Source organism: Nyctereutes procyonoides, unplaced genomic scaffold (assembly GCF_905146905.1).
Source record: "Nyctereutes procyonoides isolate TBG_1078 unplaced genomic scaffold, NYPRO_anot_genome, whole genome shotgun sequence".
NCBI lineage: Eukaryota > Metazoa > Chordata > Mammalia > Carnivora > Canidae > Nyctereutes > Nyctereutes procyonoides.
This window is the reverse complement of record NW_026575121.1, coordinates 60,226,446-60,248,802: the sequence shown is the minus strand read 5'-3', so window position 1 is coordinate 60,248,802 and position 22,357 is coordinate 60,226,446. Positions and strand designations below refer to the sequence as shown.

General features: G+C 45.0%; 1 protein-coding gene across 1 annotated transcript in view; it reads left to right on the top strand.

Annotated features, from left to right (window-relative positions):
• Positions 1 to 1,431: 1,431 nt before the first annotated feature.
• The window catches only part of TUBGCP3 (tubulin gamma complex associated protein 3), a 77,644-nt gene continuing 56,718 nt past the window's right edge, over positions 1,432 to 22,357 (top strand). The window contains exons 1-5 of the mRNA XM_055335837.1: positions 1,432 to 1,779; positions 11,775 to 11,882; positions 15,803 to 15,870; positions 19,512 to 19,589; positions 21,108 to 21,325. Of these exons, the coding sequence (XP_055191812.1) occupies positions 1,704 to 1,779; positions 11,775 to 11,882; positions 15,803 to 15,870; positions 19,512 to 19,589; positions 21,108 to 21,325 (548 nt within the window). The 5' untranslated portion in view covers positions 1,432 to 1,703. The remainder of the gene's footprint in view (positions 1,780 to 11,774; positions 11,883 to 15,802; positions 15,871 to 19,511; positions 19,590 to 21,107; positions 21,326 to 22,357) is intronic.

Here is a 22,357-nt window from a genome sequence, read left to right as displayed (position 1 = left end):
CCTCTGCGGTTTCCTGGCGGGCTGGTCCTCGTGTCTCTGAAATGGTCTCAGGACCTCCAGAACCCCTTGCTTCTCCACCATCAATTGTTCAGCTGTGGATGGGCCTTCAGGATGGGGGTGATGGCAATTAGCAATGCCTGCTTGGCTACGTCCTATCAATCCTGAGGTGTCGTCGGCCTCCATGGCTTTCTTTGGAGTGTGGGGTCCTCAGTTTTGTGTCTGACATCCTGTCACATACCCACCTGTTGCGTTTCTTCAAAGTGGCAGCGTAAAGGTACATTTGGGTACGCTTCAGTGACAGGAGATGACGTCAGGACAGCTTAGCACACGTCTGCTCTGCTGGGCCACGAGTTCTCTATTGTCCTTCCCTCTCTGTGCCTGGTATGGTACTTGGTGACGTTGCCATCATGTCTGTGACCCAGCTCTGCTGCCTCAGGACCCTGCACGCCCAGCAGGCCCGCTGGGAGCGGGTACAGGGGTGGGGAAGGCTAGGGCCTCCTGCTGCCACCTGAGCCTGCACTTCTGCCCTGGTGTGAGGTGCCGGCCTTTGCCTCGTGCCGCTTCTGGCTTTCCTACTTCTAGAAGTCAAACATGCCAAGATGGGTGGATGGGTGTCAAGTGTAGGGCCCTGGCCCTTCTCCAGTGGCCTGTGTGGAGGCGTCACCTGCAGCAGGAGACCTCAGGGGGTCTGGTCTATGGGGCCTCTTTTCTCCAACCCGGGAAGGGACGGGGTCGGTTTCTCTCTTCTGCTTAGCTCACTCGATGGCTGGAAGGTGCCTGTTTCTCTGCGACACAGTCCAGGTCATCTGGAGGCATCAGCTGTCTTCATACTCATTCCAAAGTCTCAGGCACGGGGCAGGCTGGCCCCAAGTGGAGCACACGCCGCCCGCTGGCTGACGACTGCGGGCAGGTGAAGGTGGGCCGCAGCTCCCGGCCGCCTGGGTGCCCCGGCGGGGACGAGGAGGCGTGGCCGGGCGGGGCTGCAGCCTGCGGCTCCTCCCTGCGCGGCCCGCAGCTCCCACGACTCGGCGCCCACTGCCTGGGGATCGCGGGAGTCCCCTCGCCCTCCCCGGAGCTCCCTGCCCGCCGTCTTCCGGCGGTGGTTGCTGGGCCTGGGGGGCGGCTCCGCGCCGCACGTGGGCGCCGTCGGCTGCTCCGACGCAAACCTAGACGCGCAGCAGGGGGTGGCGCCGCAACGGTAGAACCCGACGACCGCGTTCTCCTTCCAGCCGGCTTCTTCCACTAAAAGTGTGACCGAAGACCAAACAAAGGAAAAAGGGCTAAGACGCTATTTTTATGGACTACTGGGCGCCAAGCAAAGCTGTCTTCCTGACCTGGGCCGTCCCGACCCTCTGGCGGGGACGTGGGGGGGGGGGGGTGTGCGCCCGGGGCAGCTGGTACCGCGTCGCCGGGGCCCGTGCTCCGGAACCCTCCAGGCCTGGCGCCTGTGGTCGGGGGACCGTGCGCCACGGACCGGGGAGCTCTCAGGCGGGCGCACCCGCGGCTCCGAGCGCCCGGAAGAAGCGGAGCATTGTGGGAAGAGCCCGCGGTTTCGGCGGGTTCCGTTAAAATGGCGGCGGCGGCGTCGCCGGCCTTGCCCGCGGGGCCGTAGCCTGTCTGGGGCGCCGAGACCCCGCGCGGCGTGGGGCCGGGCGGCCGAGGCCGGGGCTCTGCAGGGCCCCCGAGGGCCGTCCCGGGGGAGGATGGCGACCCCGGACCAGAAGTCGCCGAACGTCCTGCTGCAGAACCTGTGCTGCCGGATCTTGGGCAGGAGCGAAGGTAGCGGCGCTGGGCCGCGCTCGGGCGTGAAGGCGCGTGCCAGAGGCCGCCCGTCCGCGGGGTGCCGGAGGCCCGGAGGCCCGCAGGCCCGCAGGCCCGCGTCCCGGGGCTGGGGGGGGGCGGCCCCAGGCTGTGCCCGGCCCCAGGCTGTGCCCGGCCTGCGGGCGCTGCGGCCCCGGGGCGGAGGCCGGGCTGAGTCACCGCTGCCCGCCCCTCCCCCGCGGTCCCGAGCGGACCCGGCGCAGGCGGCTCGCGGGCGCTTCCCCCTTCGGCACGGGGCCGGGGCCGGGGCCGGGCGGGGCCCGGGGTGGCGAGCCGCGGCGTGTCCCTGCCCCTCGGGAAAACCGAGCAGCCCCGAGAGCCTCGCTGAGGGGCAGGCGACTGTGACCTGCGCGCTGTGCTCCGAGGGCCGCGCCTCCCGGAGGGTTCGCCCCGCGCAGCGCGGACGTCGGGGGGTCGCGGTGCTCCGAGAGGGCGGCTGGGCCTCCCCGCGCGGGTTGTGGCGGGCGGGGGCCTGGGGCTGCACGCGCAGGGGTGTCCTGGACAGTTGAAGAAGCCTTAGAGCACCACAATGGGGCAAAGAAAAGGGGCAGTTTTTTTGCTGGAAGACTTCGAACAAAATTGCTTTGAAAATATTGAGACTAAATTTTGACCTTTCTTGATTTATGACATTTAGGTACGTAATTGGTTTGCTGTTCTAGGATAAGGTAAAGGGATAAAGATGGATTTTTCTTTTCTTTCTTTTCTTTTCTTTTCTTTTTTTTTTTTTTTGGCCAGTCTGTAAAGTGGCACCAACTTGGCACAGTTCTTGCTACATTTCATGAAGTTTGATTAACTCTGTCACTTTATTCATCCAACAAGCGTTTGGGCTCTGCACCTGTAGGCGTTACACTAGGTGCCGGTGATGCAGAGATGCACAGACAAGCCATTCCTCGGTAGGTGCCACGTGCTGGTGGAGGAGACGTGATAAACTAGCGAAATGCAGGTTAGCGGTAAATGCTGTGATGAAAATAGAGTGGCGTGCACGGAGGCCTCCGAGGAGATGTTGAAACAGGCCTGAGTGGAGGGAGAGGCTCTGGGGGCATCTGGGGACCCAGAATGCCCAGAGCCTGGTGCAGAGGCCTTGCTGGGGCTGCCAGCCAGGCGTGCTGTCTTCAGGTCTTGTCTCCAGCTCATCTGTGTGTGTATCTCGGGCACTCCAGTTACCTTTCTGGTTTGAAGTTCCTAATCTGAGAAGTCAGAGCTAAGGTTGCTGGTTGTGACTCACTCCAACATCGGTGTTTTCATTACACGGGCGGGTCCTCAGTTTTCCTCCGGGGATCAGCCACATGGTTGTCTGTTCCCATTGTCCCAACTGGACTTTTGAAGGCCACTCATTGTGAGGTAGCATGATGTTTCTCAATGAAATAAAAAAAATCTAACAAATATTTGAGGCTCCTTTGACTGTTTCACCTGTTCAAGGAGATTGAAGCACTTATCTTCAGCAAAGTTCTATACCCTCCACTCTATTTAAAATTGTGTTTAAGAGTAAATAGGCTCTCTGTGAGATCCCAAGGGGCTCTTCCAAATAAAATGTATCATAAAAATGCATTAAAGATGATTCCTTGTTTGTTCTTTTCTCAACAGCTAGGATTGCCAATTATTTTCACAATTCCAAATTATGCTATTTACTGAAGAATTTATAAGTATTTAATAACTTGCCTTGTTCTATTTTAATTTGTTTTGCCTTAGTGAGCAAAGGAGCTATAATAATGCTGCCTTTGCAATGTTTGACTGTTAAAATTTTTTTTTTCATTAGTGGGTATTTTATCTGATAACCAAGAACACTTGATTGATTCTTATCCTAATGTCATAATCGATTGGTTTTATACTTTTGTAACACTGCTTTCTCAATGCTGTGATACGGAAGAATAATTGATACTTGTTACTTTTTTTTTTTTTTTTTTAAGCTCTACACTGATGTAGAGCTTGAACTCATGACCTACAGGTGGAGAGTTTGGTGCTCTATGACTGAGCCAGCCAGGCGCTCCCGATATTTGTTGAGAGTGAGCAAGGGAGCGAGCAAGCTGGGGCAAGCAGTGGGAGGGGCAGAGAGATGACAGAATCTTAAGCAGAGTCCATGCCCAGCGGAGAGCCTGATGTGGGGCTCCATCCCAGGACCCTGATATCATGACCTGAACTGAACTAAGAGTTGGACACCTAACCAACTGAGCCACCCAGGCACCCATTGTTATTTTTAATACAAGTTTTATATCAATCAGTTTTTCTTTTTCTTTTTTTAAAGATTTTTATTTATTTTTATTCATGAGAGACACAAAGGCAGAGACATAGGCAGAAGGAGAAGCAGGCTCCATGCAGGGAGCCTGATTCGGGACTTGAACCCAGGACTCTGGGACCATGACCTGAGCCAAAGGCAGACACTCCACCGCTGAGCCACCCAAGTGCCCCTGAATCAGTTTTTTTTTTTCCCCCTGAATCAGTTTTTCATAAAGTATTTAACTTTTTTTTTTTTTTTTTACAGTTGGCTTTAAAAGACCTTCAGAAACAAAGCACCTAATTGTAATGGTATTTAACATGTTTATAAAGTCGGTATAACCACTATTTCTCACCTTTTCCAGCCTGCGAATTTGCTTGAAATCCTGCCAGCCTGTGACAGGAAAATTCTCTATATCCTTGCCTTTCTCCCAGAACATGTTTTACTTATTACGTCTTTGGATAGTTATTTCTGTTTGGAAACAGTGTTCTTGATATTACAGTCTTTCACCTCTGTCAGGGCCAACAGTCCTTTTCATACGTTGTAATCCTCTTTTTAGTGAGATAACAAATACAGAACTTTTATTCAGGATTTAACATCAGTGCTCAGGTATGATGGTCGTGCACGGGGCATTGAGGTAAGATGATCGCCCAGATCTGTGGCAGTGCTGTGAGTGTTCTCTGGGCTGCGGTGCAGGCACGGGAAGGAGGGTTGTCCTGCCGGTTCACTGACCTCAGGTGCTATTGCTGTTTGCTTTCATGATTTTCCAAAAACGGTGAAGAGCCTTTGATGAAGTTCCCAATAAGTTATGGTTTTCCCTTGATTACATACTTGGGGAATCAATATATATTAACTGGACATTAAAACTTATATTAAGTATGTGTTTAAAAGTGCACTAAATACTAAAATGTTGAAATTTCAAAGTTTTAAGCATTATTTGAAAGTTGTGCTTAATGGGCTTATTGTATTTTAAAACGAATTAAAATATAAAAATGCTCTTGGTTTAAATTTCTAATACAGTGAATATTGATAGATTTAAACTATATAAATAAGTCCTTTTAGGGATCCTGAACAGTAAGAGTATAAAGGGGCCCTGAGACCAGATTGAGAACCACAAATCTAGAGCAAAGTTTTTTATTTTTGTTTATGTCTTGGAGCATTGCTTTTCATTCATTTGGAGTTGCACGTCCGATCACCTGTGGTCGGGAGAACCAGATAACAGGGGTGCGGTGGGGCTCTGGAGGCCCGGCGGCAGTGGCCAAAGAGGGGACCTTTTACTGTATCTAAGCTTTCACACCTTGTCATTTTTAATTCTCTACATGTGATGCTTGTTCAGAATTGATCTTGTGGCCCCATCTCCGGGGATTTTGGGAGCTAGGTCTCTGACACACTAACGTGCAGTCTTTGCGACCTGCGTTTGGAGGCATGAAGCGTGGCTGGTTTCGTGTTCCACATAGCACTTGTGCTTTTTTTTTTTTTATAATAAATTTATTTTTTTATTGGTGTTCAATTTGCCAACATACAGAATAACACCCAGTGGTCATCCCGTCAAGAGCACTTGTGCTTTAGCTGGCATGTCGTCTGTCCTTTAGGACACAGCATCGTATGCACACAGGAGAAGCAGTGAGGCACATACTCGGGCCTTACCAGACAGGTCACAGCTGCACTGTGTGCTTTCTCCCGAGCCGCACTGCTTTGTAAATCTCTGTGTTCAGTTTTCTTTTATCTGAGTATCCCTCTTGGAATATAGAAGGTAGCTGCCATTTAACACTCTTGGGCCTACATCTAAGTGCTCTTTGGATTAAGACTACGCAGTTCCATGCATTTCTTGTCCTGGTGTTGTACCTCCTCCAGCCTCTCCTAAGCTGCAGCTCGAAGGTCCTTTCTAGAGAATAAAAATCATCACACCAGGTGAAGAGAATTAATATGTTTCCTACATGAAATCTACAAAATGAAGACCAAAGTATCTTGCTGAGAAGTTAAAAGCTGGACACTTTATTGAGTTGCAGTTTTAACGGCTGTGGTAGACCTAACATGCATTGGGATGACATTTTCAGATTAATAACAATAATAATAAAATAGCTAACATTTTTCCAGTACCTACTAATGCCAGACACTGCACTTGTACTGTGAGCTAGTGTATGTACTTAGCTCCCAGTGATGCCGGGAAGTTGGAATACTTACTCCCCTCACCTTCTAGCTGAAGAAACAGATGTGCAGAGAATACGTAGTTTGCTCACTGTCACTGAGCTAGTGAATTGGAGAATCAAGATTGGAACCCACAGCTTTGGTTCCAGAACCCGATGTGTTGAATTAATTCCTTCCTGTTCTTCTGTGTGGAACTGACAGCTCATTTCTCCGTGTGCTGGGTGGAGGCAGCAGAGTACTAGCCCTGCCTGTGGCACAGCCTCTCGCCTCCGTCTTCACCTGCTTGTCTTAGAGTGTGTGTGTGTGTGTGTGTGAGAGAGAGAGAGAGAGAGAGAGCGCGCGAGCGAGCGAGCGCAGCACGACGTCTGCTCTCTGGTTCTTGTTGGACAGGGTGTGTCCTTGAATTTACTGGTGCTTAGTTCTTCTCAAAAAAGAGGTTTTCAGAGGTTGGGCAGAGGAGCACTGGCTTCCCTTCCAGGCTCCTGACACCCAGAGCAGATTGGAGGTGGAGACATAGTACATTCCTTAGATGTTTTGTGGAATATTCTCATTTTTAAGTGGCATGGGCGTCTGTTGGGGAACATTGTACATGTGAATCTCATTGTATCCTTTCACAGGGCAGACTTCTTCCCTGTCAGAGGGCTGCTTCCTCAGAGAGGCCTTCGGTACACAGCCCACTTCACGAGGTCCTCCCTGTTACTTGCTGTCGAGGCATACTGCTCCTTTTCTCAAAATACTTGAATATTTTGTTAATGAACTATTTTTTCTTTTTAGAACTCAGAATCCTAGGAATCTATAAGTATTTTTTTAAGTAGAATAGTTTTACAGGCACTCCTTTGTAAGCATGTAGTTTTCAGTGACACATTTTTTTTTTTCCTTTAGGCAAGCTCCATGCCCAGTGTGCAGCCCAGCTTGGGGCTTGAACTCACAACCTTGAGATCAAGACCTGAGCTGAGATAAAGAGTTGGACACTTAACCAGCTGAGCCACCCAGGTGCCTCAATGCCACTTTTAATATATATAAAAGTAATATTTATTACTTAGGGATCCCTGGATGGCCCAGCGGTTTGCTGCCTGCTTTTGGCCCAGGGCGCGATCCTGGAGTCCCGGGGTCAAGTCCCACATGGGGCTCCCTGCGTGGAGCCTGCTTCTCCCTCCTCCTGTGTCTCTGCCTCTCTCTGTCAAATCAGTCAATCAATCAATCTTTAAAAAAATATTTATTGGGGGATCCCGGGGTGGCTCAGCGGTTTGGCGCCTGCCTTTGGCCCAGGGAGAGATCATGTGAGTCCCGGGATCAAGTCCCACATCGGGCTCCAGGCATGGAGCCTGCTTCTCTCTTTGCCTGTGTCTCTGCCTGTGTCTCTATCATAAATAAATAAATAAATCTTTAAAAAAATAAAAAAATATTTATTACTTAGAGAATTTAAAAGTTTGGAAAAGTATGAGGAAGAAAAACTACTCCAAAAAGCCCTAAACACATTTTGTGCTCCATAGTGGTGTTTAAGGAGGATTTACTGTGGGCTTGCCTGTGTGCATGTGTGTTGGGGTGTGCTTGAGATGGGAAGGCAGTGTGAAGAGATGACATTTAAATAGAGAACCAGGTGAAATGGTGGAATGAGTACCCGGCAGATGTGGGAGAAGATGGTCAGGTTCTGAGCTGGAAGCGGGTGTTATGTGCTCAAGGATGGGCAAGACTGTAAAGCAGGGCTGGTAAGAGGGACCAGGTCGGGTAGGCTATCCTCATGAGTTTATATTTTATTCTGGGTGTATTGGAAGGATTCAGGCAGAGCAATGGTAGTATTTATGTTTTAAAAAAATCACTCTGACTACCATGTGGATAATTTAAGGGGGCAGAGTAGGAATGGGTGACCAAGCTGCTGAGGAGACTCCTTGCAGGTGGGTGGCAGCTATGGCATGGGCATATCTGGGGCACACTTAGAAGTGGATTCAACAGGATATACCAAATATAAGTGCTCACAAGTGTGAGAATGTCTGCATTTTCCCTCCTTCTGCTATTCTCATACTCTTAAATTATCAATCAGATAATTTTGGTTTAAAGTTATTTTCCCTCTGTACACTTGGAAGGTATTTCTTCATTACTGACAAGTCTGGTGTTAAACTGTTTCTTATTCCTTTGAAGCTGTATCTGGCAGCTTTTAGGATTTTTCTCTATATGTTCTGAAATTCTGCTATATATCAGTTGTACAGTTGTGTTCTGAAATTTTGTCTAGGTGTGGGATCTAACAGTTTATCTGGGTTAACACTGGGTGATCCATGCATTTGAGAACTGACTGTGGAAGACTTTTGCTATGAATTCTTCCCCCTCAATTCTTTTTTTTTTAAAATTTTTTTTAATTTTTATTTATTTATGATAGTCACACAGAGAGAAAGAGAGAGAGGCAGAGACATAGGCAGAGGGAGAAGCAGGCTCCATGCACCGGGAGCCCGATGTGGGATTCGATCCCGGGTCTCCAGGATCGCGCCCTGGGCCAAAGGCAGGCACTAAACCGCTGCGACACCCAGGGATCCCTTCCCCCTCAATTCTAACTATCGTCTTTGTTGTATTTGATTTCCCAGCTTCTGATTATTTACCTTTTGGAAGCTGCATCTGCTGCTCTTTTGCCTTTTAAAAAATATTTATTGGTTCTTAAAAAATTTTCACTACTGTTTCCTTTGTACTGTCATTTTGCCTCTGGCAACCACGATCTCTTCTCAGTCACTGTATTCTGCCTTTTCCAGAATGTCACATAGATGTAGTCATATGGGGTGTAACCTCCTGAGCCTGGCCTCTTGCGCTCTGCTGAACACGTCTGAGGTTCATTTGCGGTGTGTGTGTCCATAGTTCACTCCATGTCATTGCATTGGGTGTCCTGGGCTTGGACGCACCAGGCTGTGTCTACTCGCTGCTGCTGTACACATCTGCTCTGGGTTGGTTCTGGGTTTGGCCATTATACGTAATGCTGCTGCAAACGTTCATGTACAGAGTCTTATGTGACCATTAAGTTTTTCTTTCCCTGGAATAAAATACCTACAAGTGGGATTGCTAGGCCACACGGAAAGTGTATGCTTAGCTTTTAAAGAAACTGCCAGAAGGTTCTGCAGAGTGCCTGTGCCAGCTTCATGCTCACCAGATAGAATGTGAGAAGAGCTCCTGAGCTTGGAGAGCTTCCTGCCTGGGTGGTGGCAGTCTGTTTTTATTTCAGCAGTTCTAATAGGTGAATAATGGCATCTCATTGTGGTTTTAAATTATGTTTCCCTAATGACGAATGTCATCGAGCATATTGTCACGTGTTTCTTTGCTGTTCATTTTCTTGGTGAATTGTCTGTTGAACACTTTTGCTTATGTTTTTATTTGGATTTCATTTTTCACCCTTTACTGAGTTTTGAGAGTTCTCTCTATATATCTGAATTCAAGTCCTTTGTTGTGTTTTGTGAATGTTTTCTCAGTATTTTCATTCTTTTAACAGTGTCCTTTGCAGAGCAGAAGTTTAATCTTGGATGGACTCCAGTGTATCACATTTTTTAATGGGTCAGGATTTTGGTATCTTACATAACTCTTAGTCTAACTCCAAGTCACAAAGATTTCTGTTTTTTTCCTCCCTAAGAGTGTTTTAGGCTTATGTTTTATGCTTACTATGACATATTTGAGTTAACTTTTGTATATGTTGTAGGATATGGGCTGAGATTCTTTTTTGAGTTTACCCAAGAAACCATTTTCCTCCCACATTTAAGTTGCCTTATTCTTTAAAAGTTTTAAAACAGAGGTTTTGAAACATTTTTAAAGAATATTTTATTTATTTATTTAAGAGAGCAGGTGGGGAGATGGGTGGGGCAGAGGGAGAAGGAGACAGAATCTCAGGCAGACTCTGTGCTGAATGTGAACCTGATACAGGGCTTGATCTCACGACCCTGAGCTCATGACCTGAACTGAAATCAAGTCAGCTGCTTAACTTACTGAGTCACTCGGGTGCCCCCTGAAAACATATTGGTACCATGGTCCCATTCAAGATCAATAAATCATGATTGGTGAAAGATGGGCTTTAGACTTAGTATGTTTTTAAAAATAAACTTTTAGAATAATTTCAGAGTTACAGAAACATTTTGACTATCATAGCGAGTCCCCTTTATATTCCATGCCCTTCCCATTGTTAGTGTCTTAATGTTAATATGGTCTGGTGGTTATTCACTACATACTTTACTCAGATTTTCTCACTTATTACCCCTTAATGCCTCTTTACTCCTGTAGGGCTCCTTCAAGAGTACCATGTTACCTTTAGCTGTCGTCTCTCCTTGGGCTCCTGTTGGCTCTGAGAGTTTCTCAGACTTTAAAAATTACTATTTTTTTGGTGACCTTGACAGTTTCAAGGGTTAAAAGTTAGTTATTTTATAGAATGTCTTGGTTGGGATTTAGCTGGTGATTTTTTTTCCCCCCTCGTGATTAGACTGTGGTTATGTGTGTTTGGAAGGAAGGTCCCAGAGGTAAATTGTCCTTCTCATTACCTTGTATCCAGGGTACATCATGTCAGGGTCACTCGTCACTGTGGTCACTGTTGTCTTGACCTTGATCACCTGGCTGAGGTGTGTTTTTCAGAAGTCTTCTCTGCCTGAAGCTCTTCCCCATTTCCGTGCTCTCCTCTTTGGAGGGAAGACACTGAGCAGCCCACACTTACGGGGTGGGTGTTATGTCATACCAGCTCCTGGAGGGGAGTATCTATGGCAGTTATTTAGCTTTCATTTTCAAACATTTCTGTGCGATCAGAAGTATCACCTCTTTGATCCCTAAATTTGTGTCTTAATTTTCTTGGTCACAAATTTATGTTTCTCAATTCCTTTTTTAAATTTTTTTTTGAAGAACAAGCTTTTGATATCACTGATTTTGTTTTTTATTTTTCTTTTAAATGTCATTGATTATTGCTGTTATTTTATTATTTCATAATGGCCCGAGTTTAGTTTGCTTCTTTTTTCTAGATTTTATTCTGTAAACTGAGATTGATTTGAGACCCATCTTCATTTTTAATAAAAGCATTTTATACTCTGTATGTTTTCTCTAAACATTGCTTTAGCTGTGTCCCACCTATTTTAGTGTGTTGTATTTTCATTTTCACTCAGTTCAAGATATTTTCTGGTTTTCTTTGAGACTTCCTCTGGCCATTGTGTTATACAGTGTTATTTGCCTTCCAGATGGTTGAGGATTTTTCAGGTATTCTGCTAATTTCAAGTTTAAATCTGTTATTGATAGAGAGGCATAATTTGAATAATTTTAGTTATTTCGTATTTAATAAAGTTTGTTTTGTGACCCCCAGTATAGTCTGTCCTGGTGAGTGAGAAGTGTGTAATAAAATTCTTTATTCTCAGTTTAGTGGATTTGTCTCCTAGGGATTCATCAGACTGCAGGCCTGTCCCTTTCTTGTTTTATGGAACTGTATGTCATTCATTTACTTTGGTTTCTTAATAGCTCCTCTGCCTGCAGTGTTAAAACTTTAGGAAAGTAGGAGGTAGTTAGATATGCCCAATCTACTGTCTCCACTGACGCATGAGGTGATCAGAACTTACCCTGATTGGCAATAATTTGCATCCTTGTGTTCACCTTTCAGCTGATGTAGCCCAGCAGTTCCAGTACGCTGTGCGAGTTATTGGCAGCAACTTTGCCCCAACTGTTGAAAGAGATGAATTTCTTGTAGCTGAAAAAATCAAGAAAGAACGTATGTATTTTTCCTCATTGTTACTTATTTGAGATAGAGAGCATGAGGGGAGGGGCAGAGGGAGAGAAGCAGACTCTGCTGTGTGTGGAGTCTGATGTGGGGCTTGATTTCACAACCCTGAGATCATGACCTGAGCCAAAATCATGAGTTGGATGCTTCAGTGACTGAGTATGAGGGGCTTAGTGTGCACTCCTGCATATCTTGTGGTTTGCAGTATTTATTATGCACCTTTTGACCACATATCATAGAATGCTCTTGGCAAGAAAATGCTCAGTATTGTTTCTATTGATTGTCAACCTCCAGACTTCTAGTACTTTGGAACTTATGAACTTTTTAATTCTGAGCTGATACTGAAAGCTTAAGAAAGACATCATTACCTTTGAAGAAAGCTTTTCATTTATTAGCACCGGGGTACTGTGATGTTCTCTGGCTGTATAAGGTGGGGCTCTGCTGCCTCTCTGTACTCTGGGACTGAGGGAGGGAGGCTTTGTGCAGAAAGACCCACATAGGAAATTTCTCTTGTATCAGTCGGAGGGTAGTTTTTCTCCAGAGGCCTGCTCCTCACAGTTCTCTGGGCTGTCCCACCCCAGCTTCACCTGCCAGAAAAGCAAGCCTTGCCATGAAGGTCAGTGTGTTTTCCTTGCTGAGGTCTGGCTGTTAACTGCCTAGATGAAATGGACTTCGGTTACTTCTGACTGTGTTGGCAAACCAGTGGTGACACCTTCTAGGATTTCCCTCCTTCATGGCATAGTCTCCAACTGCCAGTTGGTGCCTTGTTCACTGCATTTGACCAGTGGTCTGAGCATGTCAAACAGGGCCGTGTAGCGGAGCTGGAGGTGAGGGGCCTTGGTGATTGAGGCACTGTGCTCAAGTACCTGGACCTGGCAGTCCTCACCTTGGCTTAGTTGGGTTTGATGAGCAGTCAGCTTGGAAATGACCCATCCATTGGTGTTATTTACCGTGATATATTATTTATGTAAGAGGTGAAAATGCAGTATTTATCCTGCTGTTAACCTCTAAACACTTCTTTTTATTTACATTTCTTGTCTATAAAACTAAACATAAGAACACTACTCTTCTTGAACCCTGATGACTATTACATCTTATTTTTCCATTTCAGACTTTAGATTATTTTACATTTTGAATTATTAGTGACAGCTCTAACTGTTAGGTACTATATTAATAGATTATTCCTTTTGCAAATTTACATTTCAGGGTCTCCTGGTGACCATATTATACATACACGTAGTAGTTAAAAATAGTTTGTCATGGGCATTAAGGAGGGCCCGTGATGTGATGAGCACTGGGCATTTATGCAACTGATTTGAGTTATTGAACACTAATCTGAAACTAATGATGTACTATTTGTTGGCTAATTGAGTTTAAATAAAAAAGGTTTATTTAAACTGAGAACTGGCATGACATTCTTTGAGCGGGTATTGCAAGGAAGTCTTGAGATTTCTTTTAAGAAGAGAGCTGGAGGGATCCCTGGGTGGCGCAGCGGTTTGGCGCCTGCCTTTGGCCCAGGGCGCGATCCTGGAGACCCGGGATCGAATCCCATGTCGGGCTTCCGGTGCATGGAGCCTGCTTCTCCCTCTGCCTGTGTCTCTGCCAATCTCTCTCTCTGTGTGACTATCATAAGTAAATAAAAAATTAAAAAAAAAAAAAAAGCTGGAGCCATGCATAGTTTTTTTTTTTTTTTCTGTGTTGTAATATCCTACAGTTTTGAAATAAGACTTGTTGTGTATTGACACCATGCACCTTTTCTGCCTGTTAGCACCAGGTGTCCACCGGGTGTCCATAACCACTACCACCATTGCTCCCCCCCAAACCCCCCCCCCCAACATCCCCAGCTCTCAGATGGCCCAGCTGCAGTGGTGGAGTGCTGTGGATGTCTCTCTCATGTAGTGGATGTAGTGGGCACCACTGACTTACCATATTTCCTTAATTCCTAGATAAAATTTTTACATTTTAGCATTTTTGAAATTTGATTACAGTTTTTGGTAGGTTAGTTGAATTAGGGTGGTTCTGTCTTCTGGAATAACACAAAAGTCATTTTCCATTTTATATACCCGACTTAAAATATAAAAGGTTACGGTGTTTTATATTGAAACAAATTACAAAACTCATGTGTGACAAAGTTTAACACCTAATGATTCTTAATTTCTCACATTTGTGACTGGGGTACATTCTAAGTAAAGATTTGTTTTGCAGTCTGTTGGATAAATCATTTTTTGGTGAATATTGTTTATTTTTATTTGTATTATTTACTATTTTATTGTCCCATGATTATTTTGCATGTCTGAGTTAGTGTCAGTCTCTTTCTATAGAAAAAACATCTCTTAATTTAGTGACTATTCATTTGGAGTATTTCTATATGTTTTAAAAGGAAGTAAATTCTTTGATCTTTTTTTTTTTTTTTTAAGATTTTATTTATTCATGAGAGATGCAGAGAGAGAGAGAGGCAGAGACATCAGGGAGCCTGATGCAGGACTCACTCCCAGGACCACGGGATCATGACCTGAGGCAAAGGCAGATAGATGCTCAACCACTGAGCCACCCAGGCATCCTGCAATACATCTTATTTTTATTTTTATTTTATTTTATTTTATTTTATTTTATTTTATTTTATTTTATTTTATTTTATTTTATTTATTTTATTTTATTTTATTTATTTTCTGCAATACGTTTTAAAGATAGCTTTACCTCTCTGCATAGGATGACTTGACAGTGCAGATGTAATTGGGATGATTTAACTTCTGGTATGTGGTTTCTAAGATCAGAACGTGATACCAAGACCTTTCCTAGCTGATGTATATGAAAAAGCATTGGCCATCAAGCCAGTCTTTCTGCAAACCAGTTGGAACATATAGAGCTAAGTGAACTTGGCTGATGAGATTTTAAGAAATCAGTCCTGCTGGGTGATTCCTTGGAGCCTACAGATGCTATTAGCTAGATCATGAAAATGGTGCCTTTTCTCTGGTAGCAGGTATGGCAGGGTTCCTGTGAGAGGCGCGTGTGCATAGGTGGTGTGTGTGGTGTCGCAGGTGTGGGTGAGTGGGGTCTCCTCCCTCAGGGCCCAGACCCAGCGTGTAGCCTCATCCTTAATGGAATGGACCAGAACATGGGCTTCTCGTGTATTACTGTGGTTTTCAGGAAACTAGTGAGCATAGCTCTGGGCATCTGAAGACATTTACTAATATTTGCTGTACATGTTCAAAGAAATGCTTAGAATGTGTGTTTTTTTTTATTTTTTATTTATTTATTTATTTTTTATTTATGATAGTCACAGAAAGAGAGAGAGAGAGAGAGAGAGAGAGAGAGAGAGAGAGAGAGAGAGGCAGAGACACAGGCAGAGGGAGAAGCAGGCTCCATGCACCGGGAGCCTGACGTGGGATTCGATCCCGGGTCTCCAGGATCGCGCCCTGGGCCAAAGGCAGGCGCCAAACCACTGCGCCACCCAGGGATCCCAGAATGTGTGGTTTTAATGTAAGCTATCATGAATGATAAACTTTTGTTATTGCCCTTTGAATTTACCACTCCCACAGTATTTGAATTTACCACTCCTACAGGAGTATACATCTCTCCTTTCACGTAGTCATTAATGAATTAAACTGGTGGTAGTTGGCCTCACTAGACTGCTTATTAATATTTGTAGATAGAATCTAAAAGGTCCCTTTTAACTTATAAATTCCTTGATTCCTGCCTAATAACATCCATATTTTACAAACGTCAGAGAGATTAAATGCATTGACCAAATAGGTAGAGCTGAAATGCCTCTTGTTGGCTAATTATTTTGATTCTTAAGCTCAGGATTCTTCTCAGACATCAGTTAACCTGTTACCATGGGTGAAAAAGGATCATAAGAGGGATTTTAGAGTATGTGATTAACACAGTCCTTTTCTTTTTTGACTTTTCAGTTATCCGTCAGAGAAGAGAAGCGGATGCTGCGTTATTTTCAGAGCTGCACAGAAAGTTGCATTCACAGGTACCACGTGTCCCACTGGGGTGAGGCCATCAGACCCATTTGGGGCCTTGTGGTCTCACATCCACTTTCCTATGCTGGGGAATGGGTTTTAAATGTAGATTGTGTTTGGCTTTTAAGAGCTTTTCAATATTAAATGTAATTTTTTAGCTGCATTTAATGCCACACTGCTTATAAAGTAGACGGAAGCCACATGGGGAAAGTAATTGGAATTATGGACACCTGAGTTTGTAGTGCAGGTGGCTTCGTCCCATCACAGGGAGGAAGCACACAGGTGGAAGTCTTGACTACCCATAGCTGCAAGAGCTTGTCTTCTTGATACACTTTAGTGTTCATCACACCCTAATTGGTGCTGTTATAGTGAATAACTTAAAAATTTCTGATTTTGAACATTTTGTTGGATGAACAATATTAGGACACGATAATAGAACACTAGTAATTAAACAAATTAGAAACATATGTGCAGATTAACAGCTCCCATCTTTTTGCTAAAACATGCAGTTCCTGGTTTTAAAGTTTGATCCTGCCTTTTCATTGAAAGCCCTTCTCGGCTGTGCTCCTGTGTGAGGCGTGGGCAGGACTTGGCAAATGGGATCTGGTGTGGTATAGAGATGTTGGGGAAGGGGTCTTGGTATTCCTGGGCTGCAATCTGGAATGTGGCTGACAGAACTGGAGAAGGGAGGATGGCTGGTGAGGGCAGCAGCAGGTGCAAAAAGTTGTGCTGCATGCCGGGAGAAAGGGGCAGGTGGTGAGGGTGTGGTATAGGAGGGGTGGAGGGTCGTGGGGGCTGCGGGTGGCTGGCCCGTGGAGGAGGTGAGCCTTAGTAGGGTATGAATGCTGGGAGAAGCATTCTGTGTCGCCGGCTGGAGTCAGTTAACCGCTTTGTTTTGATGTTCCTCCAGATCTTAGGGTGCACTAATGTGTATTCTTAACATTTAAAGTTCAATTTGTGTGTAAGTTTGAAGTTTTCTGTCTGTCATGGTTCTTTAGATTTCAGAATCTGAGATAACAGGGTCTAAAGTAGTTTAGAAGTATTTAAAACATCTGTGATTCTGGAGTTATTTATCCTGGTTGCCTAGCAGGTCTCCACCCCATCCTTCTGCACCCTGCTTTGTGCACTGGAGAGCTGACAGGTGCAGGTGGCAGCCCCAGGGCTCTCTTTGTTTTGTGGCTTCTGGTTGGCTTTGCCTGGAGCTGGCAGGGTTGAGGCCAGTGAGGAGTGGTGCCAAGCTATTCATCCCTTCCTGCCAGGCACCCCTGCGCCCCTCCACCTCCCATGCCAGGCTCCCTGGCTCTGGTGATCTGTGCCTTCTGCAGCCCCTCAGGCCTCTCTGCTGCTGATGGCCCCTGCCCGCCTGGTGCCGCCCTGCTTCCCTGGTCTGTCCACAGTTCCTTGCAGCTGCCCGGCGCCAGGGGCTCTTCAGGCTGAGGCTGGCCCTTTACACACCTGCTCTGTTCATGTTAACAAAAATGATGCCTCCTCCTCTATGCCATTTGATGAGTTTTTGGTGCACAGCTTTGTTCACTTTGACAACTTCCTTTGCTCTCCACTCTGCATATCGTCTTTATTTCTAAAGTGAGAGTTAACAGGTCTAACCCAGGACTCCCGCTGTGTGGGTGAAACTTCCCCTGTCTTCCCAAAGCCCCCTGGGCATCCTGATGCTCCATGGGACACTCCCCCAGGGACTTACAGCTCAGTAGCCTCAGACCAGGAAGGAACATGGCTGTGTTTCCTTGTTTCATACCTCCAGGCATCCGTTCACAGCCACTCATGCACACCTCTGCTCTTTCCTCTATGTTTGCCGTTTTGGTGAATGATAATGTTGGTCTATTCCCAAGAGCCAGGAACCTGAATGTCACATTGACGATTCCTCTCCCTACATCTGCTGTGTCCCCAAGTCTTGTTAGTTGTCCTTTTCAGGCATTTTCAAATGCCTCTCATTTGTCCCCTTTGGGAGGCAGACAGACCTTAGTTTGCATCCCAGCATGTGGCTCTGTGAAGTAGGTAGGTGGTTTAGGTTTTCACCTTTGCTTCTGTCATTTGTGGAGAATAAGGCCTGTGTCCCCATGTGGTTGTGCCGATTACAGGAGGTGACATGTTGAGGACGTCCCCCGCAGGCCTACTGTACGTGGCAGTGCTGTTAGTTGATTGCTTCCTAGCCCTTCAAGGAGATGGGATCTGGTGAAGAGCGGCGCTTTGGAGGCAGACAAATGGGCTTCAGGCCTTGCTCCTGTACCTGTGGTGTCACTGAGCCCAGGGAGTCCAGGACCTTCCCCACGGGGCTGCGAAGGTTGCCTGGGTGGCTGCAGAGACCAAGTGTCCGCCTCCCCCTTGACCATGTTGTCCTGAATGACTGCAGTTTCCTGTGCATCTCATTCTGTCTCTTGCAGTCCAGCCTCTGGGGACGGTCAGCAGATACAGTCATGCCTTCAGAAGCTTCCTGCTTGGACTTCTTGGTCCCACGCTGGAGACCCTTTTAATCTGATGCTTTGTTCTACTTTTGGTGTCCATGCTTCTGCCTGGCTTTGGCCAGGGTGATCTGTCTTCAGTGCCCTGAAAAGGCCATGCCTACTCCCTCCTCTGTGCCTGCATCACCATTCTTCTTTTGAGACCCTGCCCTCTATGGGGATCCTTTCATAAATGATGGGCCACTTTAGTGACCTCACCCCTCACCCATGTCTGACATTTCACGTATCCCACCAGAGTGTATCTGCTTCTTTGTCTCTTTGCCACCAGAGTGAGGACTCTGTCGGGGCTGGTGAGTTTCTTGTTTCTAAAAAATTGTGTGTAAATCAACTTTTTAAGTGAGACCATAATTTAAATACCTGAGATGAGCTTTTTCTTTTTCTTTTTTTTTTTTTTTGAGCTTTTTCTTTAAAGAAACTTTAGAGCAATATTTTATATAATGAAGAGTTTGTGTAAAGTAAGTAACCATCCCATGGTTTTATAAATAAAGCTATTTATGTATTCCAGCTTGTGCATCTAAAAGGTAAGGTCATATGAATGGAGTAGAAATGCTCTGTAAATTTGGGAAAAATGTATTGAGGGTGGGCTATTATGGTGGAGTGAGACGTGATTGGAAAGTAATGGAGTCCATATGATAACCTTATATTGAAACCTAGGTACTGCTTGTTTTGAGAACTCTTACTGCAGAGCCTTGAGTTTCGGTATACATGGTGCTGAGACTTACATCGTATACTTTAGAATCTCCCTTTTTTTTCTTTCAATTATTCTCTTTTATGGCCTACATGGCACTTTGATAAAGGAGGGGAAGCGTTCACCTGTTTCATGATGGCATTTTTCTTGTAATCACTACATTTAGGAAGTTGGTTATTCTAAGAAGTATTTTAAAGGGGAATTGCTGTATTCCGGAATTGGGTAATTTATACACATGTTCTCATTAGGAACTTTGGGGTTGGTTAGTTTCAGGAGGTCATGACCTCTTGAAAATGTTATTTGCAGCCTTCTGTTAGGTAGCACTGTTTGTCATACCTGAAAAATGAACACACTTATACTTGTTACCATGTGAATTTAAAAAAAAAAAACATGTTTCTATTTTGGAAATAAGGATCATTTAGGAGAAAGGTAGATAAAGCTGGAGAGTAGTACAGACTTGTTCTTTTAATGTTTTCCTTTTAAACAGGGAGTTTTGAAAAATAAATGGTCAATTCTCTACCTCTTGCTAAGCCTTAGTGAAGATCCGCGCAAGCAGCCGAACAAGGTAAGAGGCTGTTGGCAGCTCAGTGCCTTTTTTTTTTTTAAACATTTATTTATCTACTTTAGAGAGTGCACACTGAGAGTGGGGTAGGGACAAAGGGAGAATGAGAGAGCATCCCAAGCAGATTCCTCACTGAGCAGGGAGCTTGGCCTGGGGCTCAATCCCATGACCCTGAGATCACGACCTAAGCAGAAAGCAAGAGTTGGACACTCAACCAACCAAGCCACCCAGGTGGCCAGTGCCTTTATTTAAAGCATGCTTAGTGTCTAGTTAGGGCAAGTATACCAATTTTGATAGGAATTGGGTTCTGTACTTAAGAAAATAATGAGAAAAAAATAACTTGTCTAGTTTTCTTGGTAGTCCTAGAAGGTCAAGAGATTTTCTTTTCTTTCCTTCTTTCTTTAGACAGGGCACTCACTGCTTTTCCTTAAGGTATTTTCCAGAGTTACATTATTACCTCAAATACAAGAATGTCCCATGAAATAGAGCATAAAAACAGTTTTCACAAGTTGTTAATAGGAGCATAGCTGCATATTAATACTCAATTCTGCATGAGTTAGAGGACTTTTTAGGTTTTCTTGTGTCTTCAGATCATTATGAACATTAATTACTGTCATACCAGTGAGAACTTTGTTGCCATGCGGGTTTAGTTTCTGGCCCCCGTGGTGTTGGAAGAGCTGTCTGGCTGCTGCGAGCCGAGTGTCTTGTGCAAGAATGTGCTCCACTACAGAAACTTGAGGGCCTATGGGGGCAGGAGTGTGGTGCAGGAGGCCTGTTTATGTTGAAAGCCTACGTCTGAGTAAGGAGCCGTCTTCCGTTATAGGATAGTGCCACACTTGCAAAAATATTTGAATGATTGTTTGGGTTTTAGTTTGCTTGGATTCTGAGGAACATGTTTTTAGTTGCCAGACCCTGTGGCAGTTTTGGAGTTTAGAAAACTTTGTGAAACTTTTATCAGTTCTGCCATATTTCAAAAGTATAACAACTAAATTATTGCTTACTGAGTACAAAATCAATTACAGAAAGAACTAAAATCTGAATACAAATTATCTTTGTTGATTTGGGAAGTGTTCTGTAATTTTATATTTCTGTATTTTTTTTTAATTTTTTTATTTATTTATGATAGTCACACACAGAGAGAGAGAGAGGGAGAGAGAGAGGCAGAGACACAGGCAGAGGGAGAAGCAGGCTCCATGCACCGGGAGCCCGACGTGGGATTCGATCCCGGGTCTCCAGGATCGCGCCCCGGGCCAAAGGCAGGCGCTAAACTGCTGCGCCACCCAGGGATCCCTTCTGTATTCTTTTTTTAAGAAGATTTTATTTACTTATTTTAGAGAGCGCACAAGTGGGGGGAGGGAGAGGGACAAATGGACTCCGTGCTGAGCGAGGAGCGTGATGCACAGCTCGATCCAATGACCCTGAGATCATGACCTGAGCTGAAACCAAGAGTTGGATGCTTAACTGACTGAGCCACCCAGGTGCCCCTTTATCTCTGTATTTCTTAATGGACTTCATTTTCAGGTTTCTAGCTATGCTGCATTATTCGCTCAAGCATTACCAAGAGATGCTCACTCGACTCCCTACTACTACGCCAGGCCTCAGACGCTCCCGCTTAACTACCAGGACCGCAGCACCCAGTCGACCCAGAGCGCTGGTAGCATGGGAAGCAGTGGCGTCAGTAGCATAAGTGTGTACACCTTAAATGGCCCGACCCCAACGCCGCAGTCTCTCCTTCCAGGGTAAATCAAGCTTGCACACATTGATTGTTCCTCTTAGGATTTTATTCTTCTCTGTTTCAAATGGGAATTCTTTCCTCTCTAGTCATGGTTGACTGTAATCTTTTTTGGCCTACTCTACTTTGTTAATGCAAGTGCATAGTAGTAAGGCCCTATTTCAGAAGTATGATAGGATGGGCCTTTCATTTTGAGGTAACTGATTGACATTTCCCTTGCTGCATTCCCATAGTTTCTTCAGTGATTATTGGTCTCCTTTACCCATGTGTGCTATTCTCTTTATTATTTAAAAAATAAGTAAACTGAAATAAAGCTTTCCTGTCCTCAAGTACTGAGGTCTTCAGACTGAGAATTATGGCACCTTGTAGTGCTTGAGAATTAAGATAAGTAGCTCCGGGAACGCATGGTTAATGTGAAGTCAGATCTCATGTTTCCAGGAGATATAGTTTGTGGTTGGGAATGAAGCCACTGCTAATGCGGTAGTGGACTTGGAACTTTGCTTTCCTTGTCTTTTTACATATTTCTATGCATGGTTCATTCCTGGTGATCACATTAAAGCAGACTGTCATCCAGTAGGTATTTATACAGAACAGTGACTAGAGATTCATCGTCATGGGTGTTTCACATGAGCATAGTGTCATAGGAAATTACGTTAATATAGTTATGTTCACATCACTAGAATCTTGTGTGTGTGTAGCACACATAGGTTATAAATGCAATCTGGTGTTCTAGAAAGACAGCAGGATATATTTTACAGATTTAATCTCTGATTTATGTTCTGGCTGAAACAGTCGACAGACTTTGTCATTTTTACCTTAGAGTTTGAAATAATTGTTGTGAAAAAGAACTGTATAGAGGACTTTGAGCTGAAGTGGTCCTTTAGAATTTTTCTCTTAAATTTAGAACTGTATTGAAAGTCATAGTTTAATAAGTATTATTAATGACTTTTTTTCCCCCATTGAAGATAAAAAAAGAGGGAGAGCTGTGCTCCAATTATCAGTAATCAGTCTGCTCCATGGAGGTTCATTTGTGTGGCGC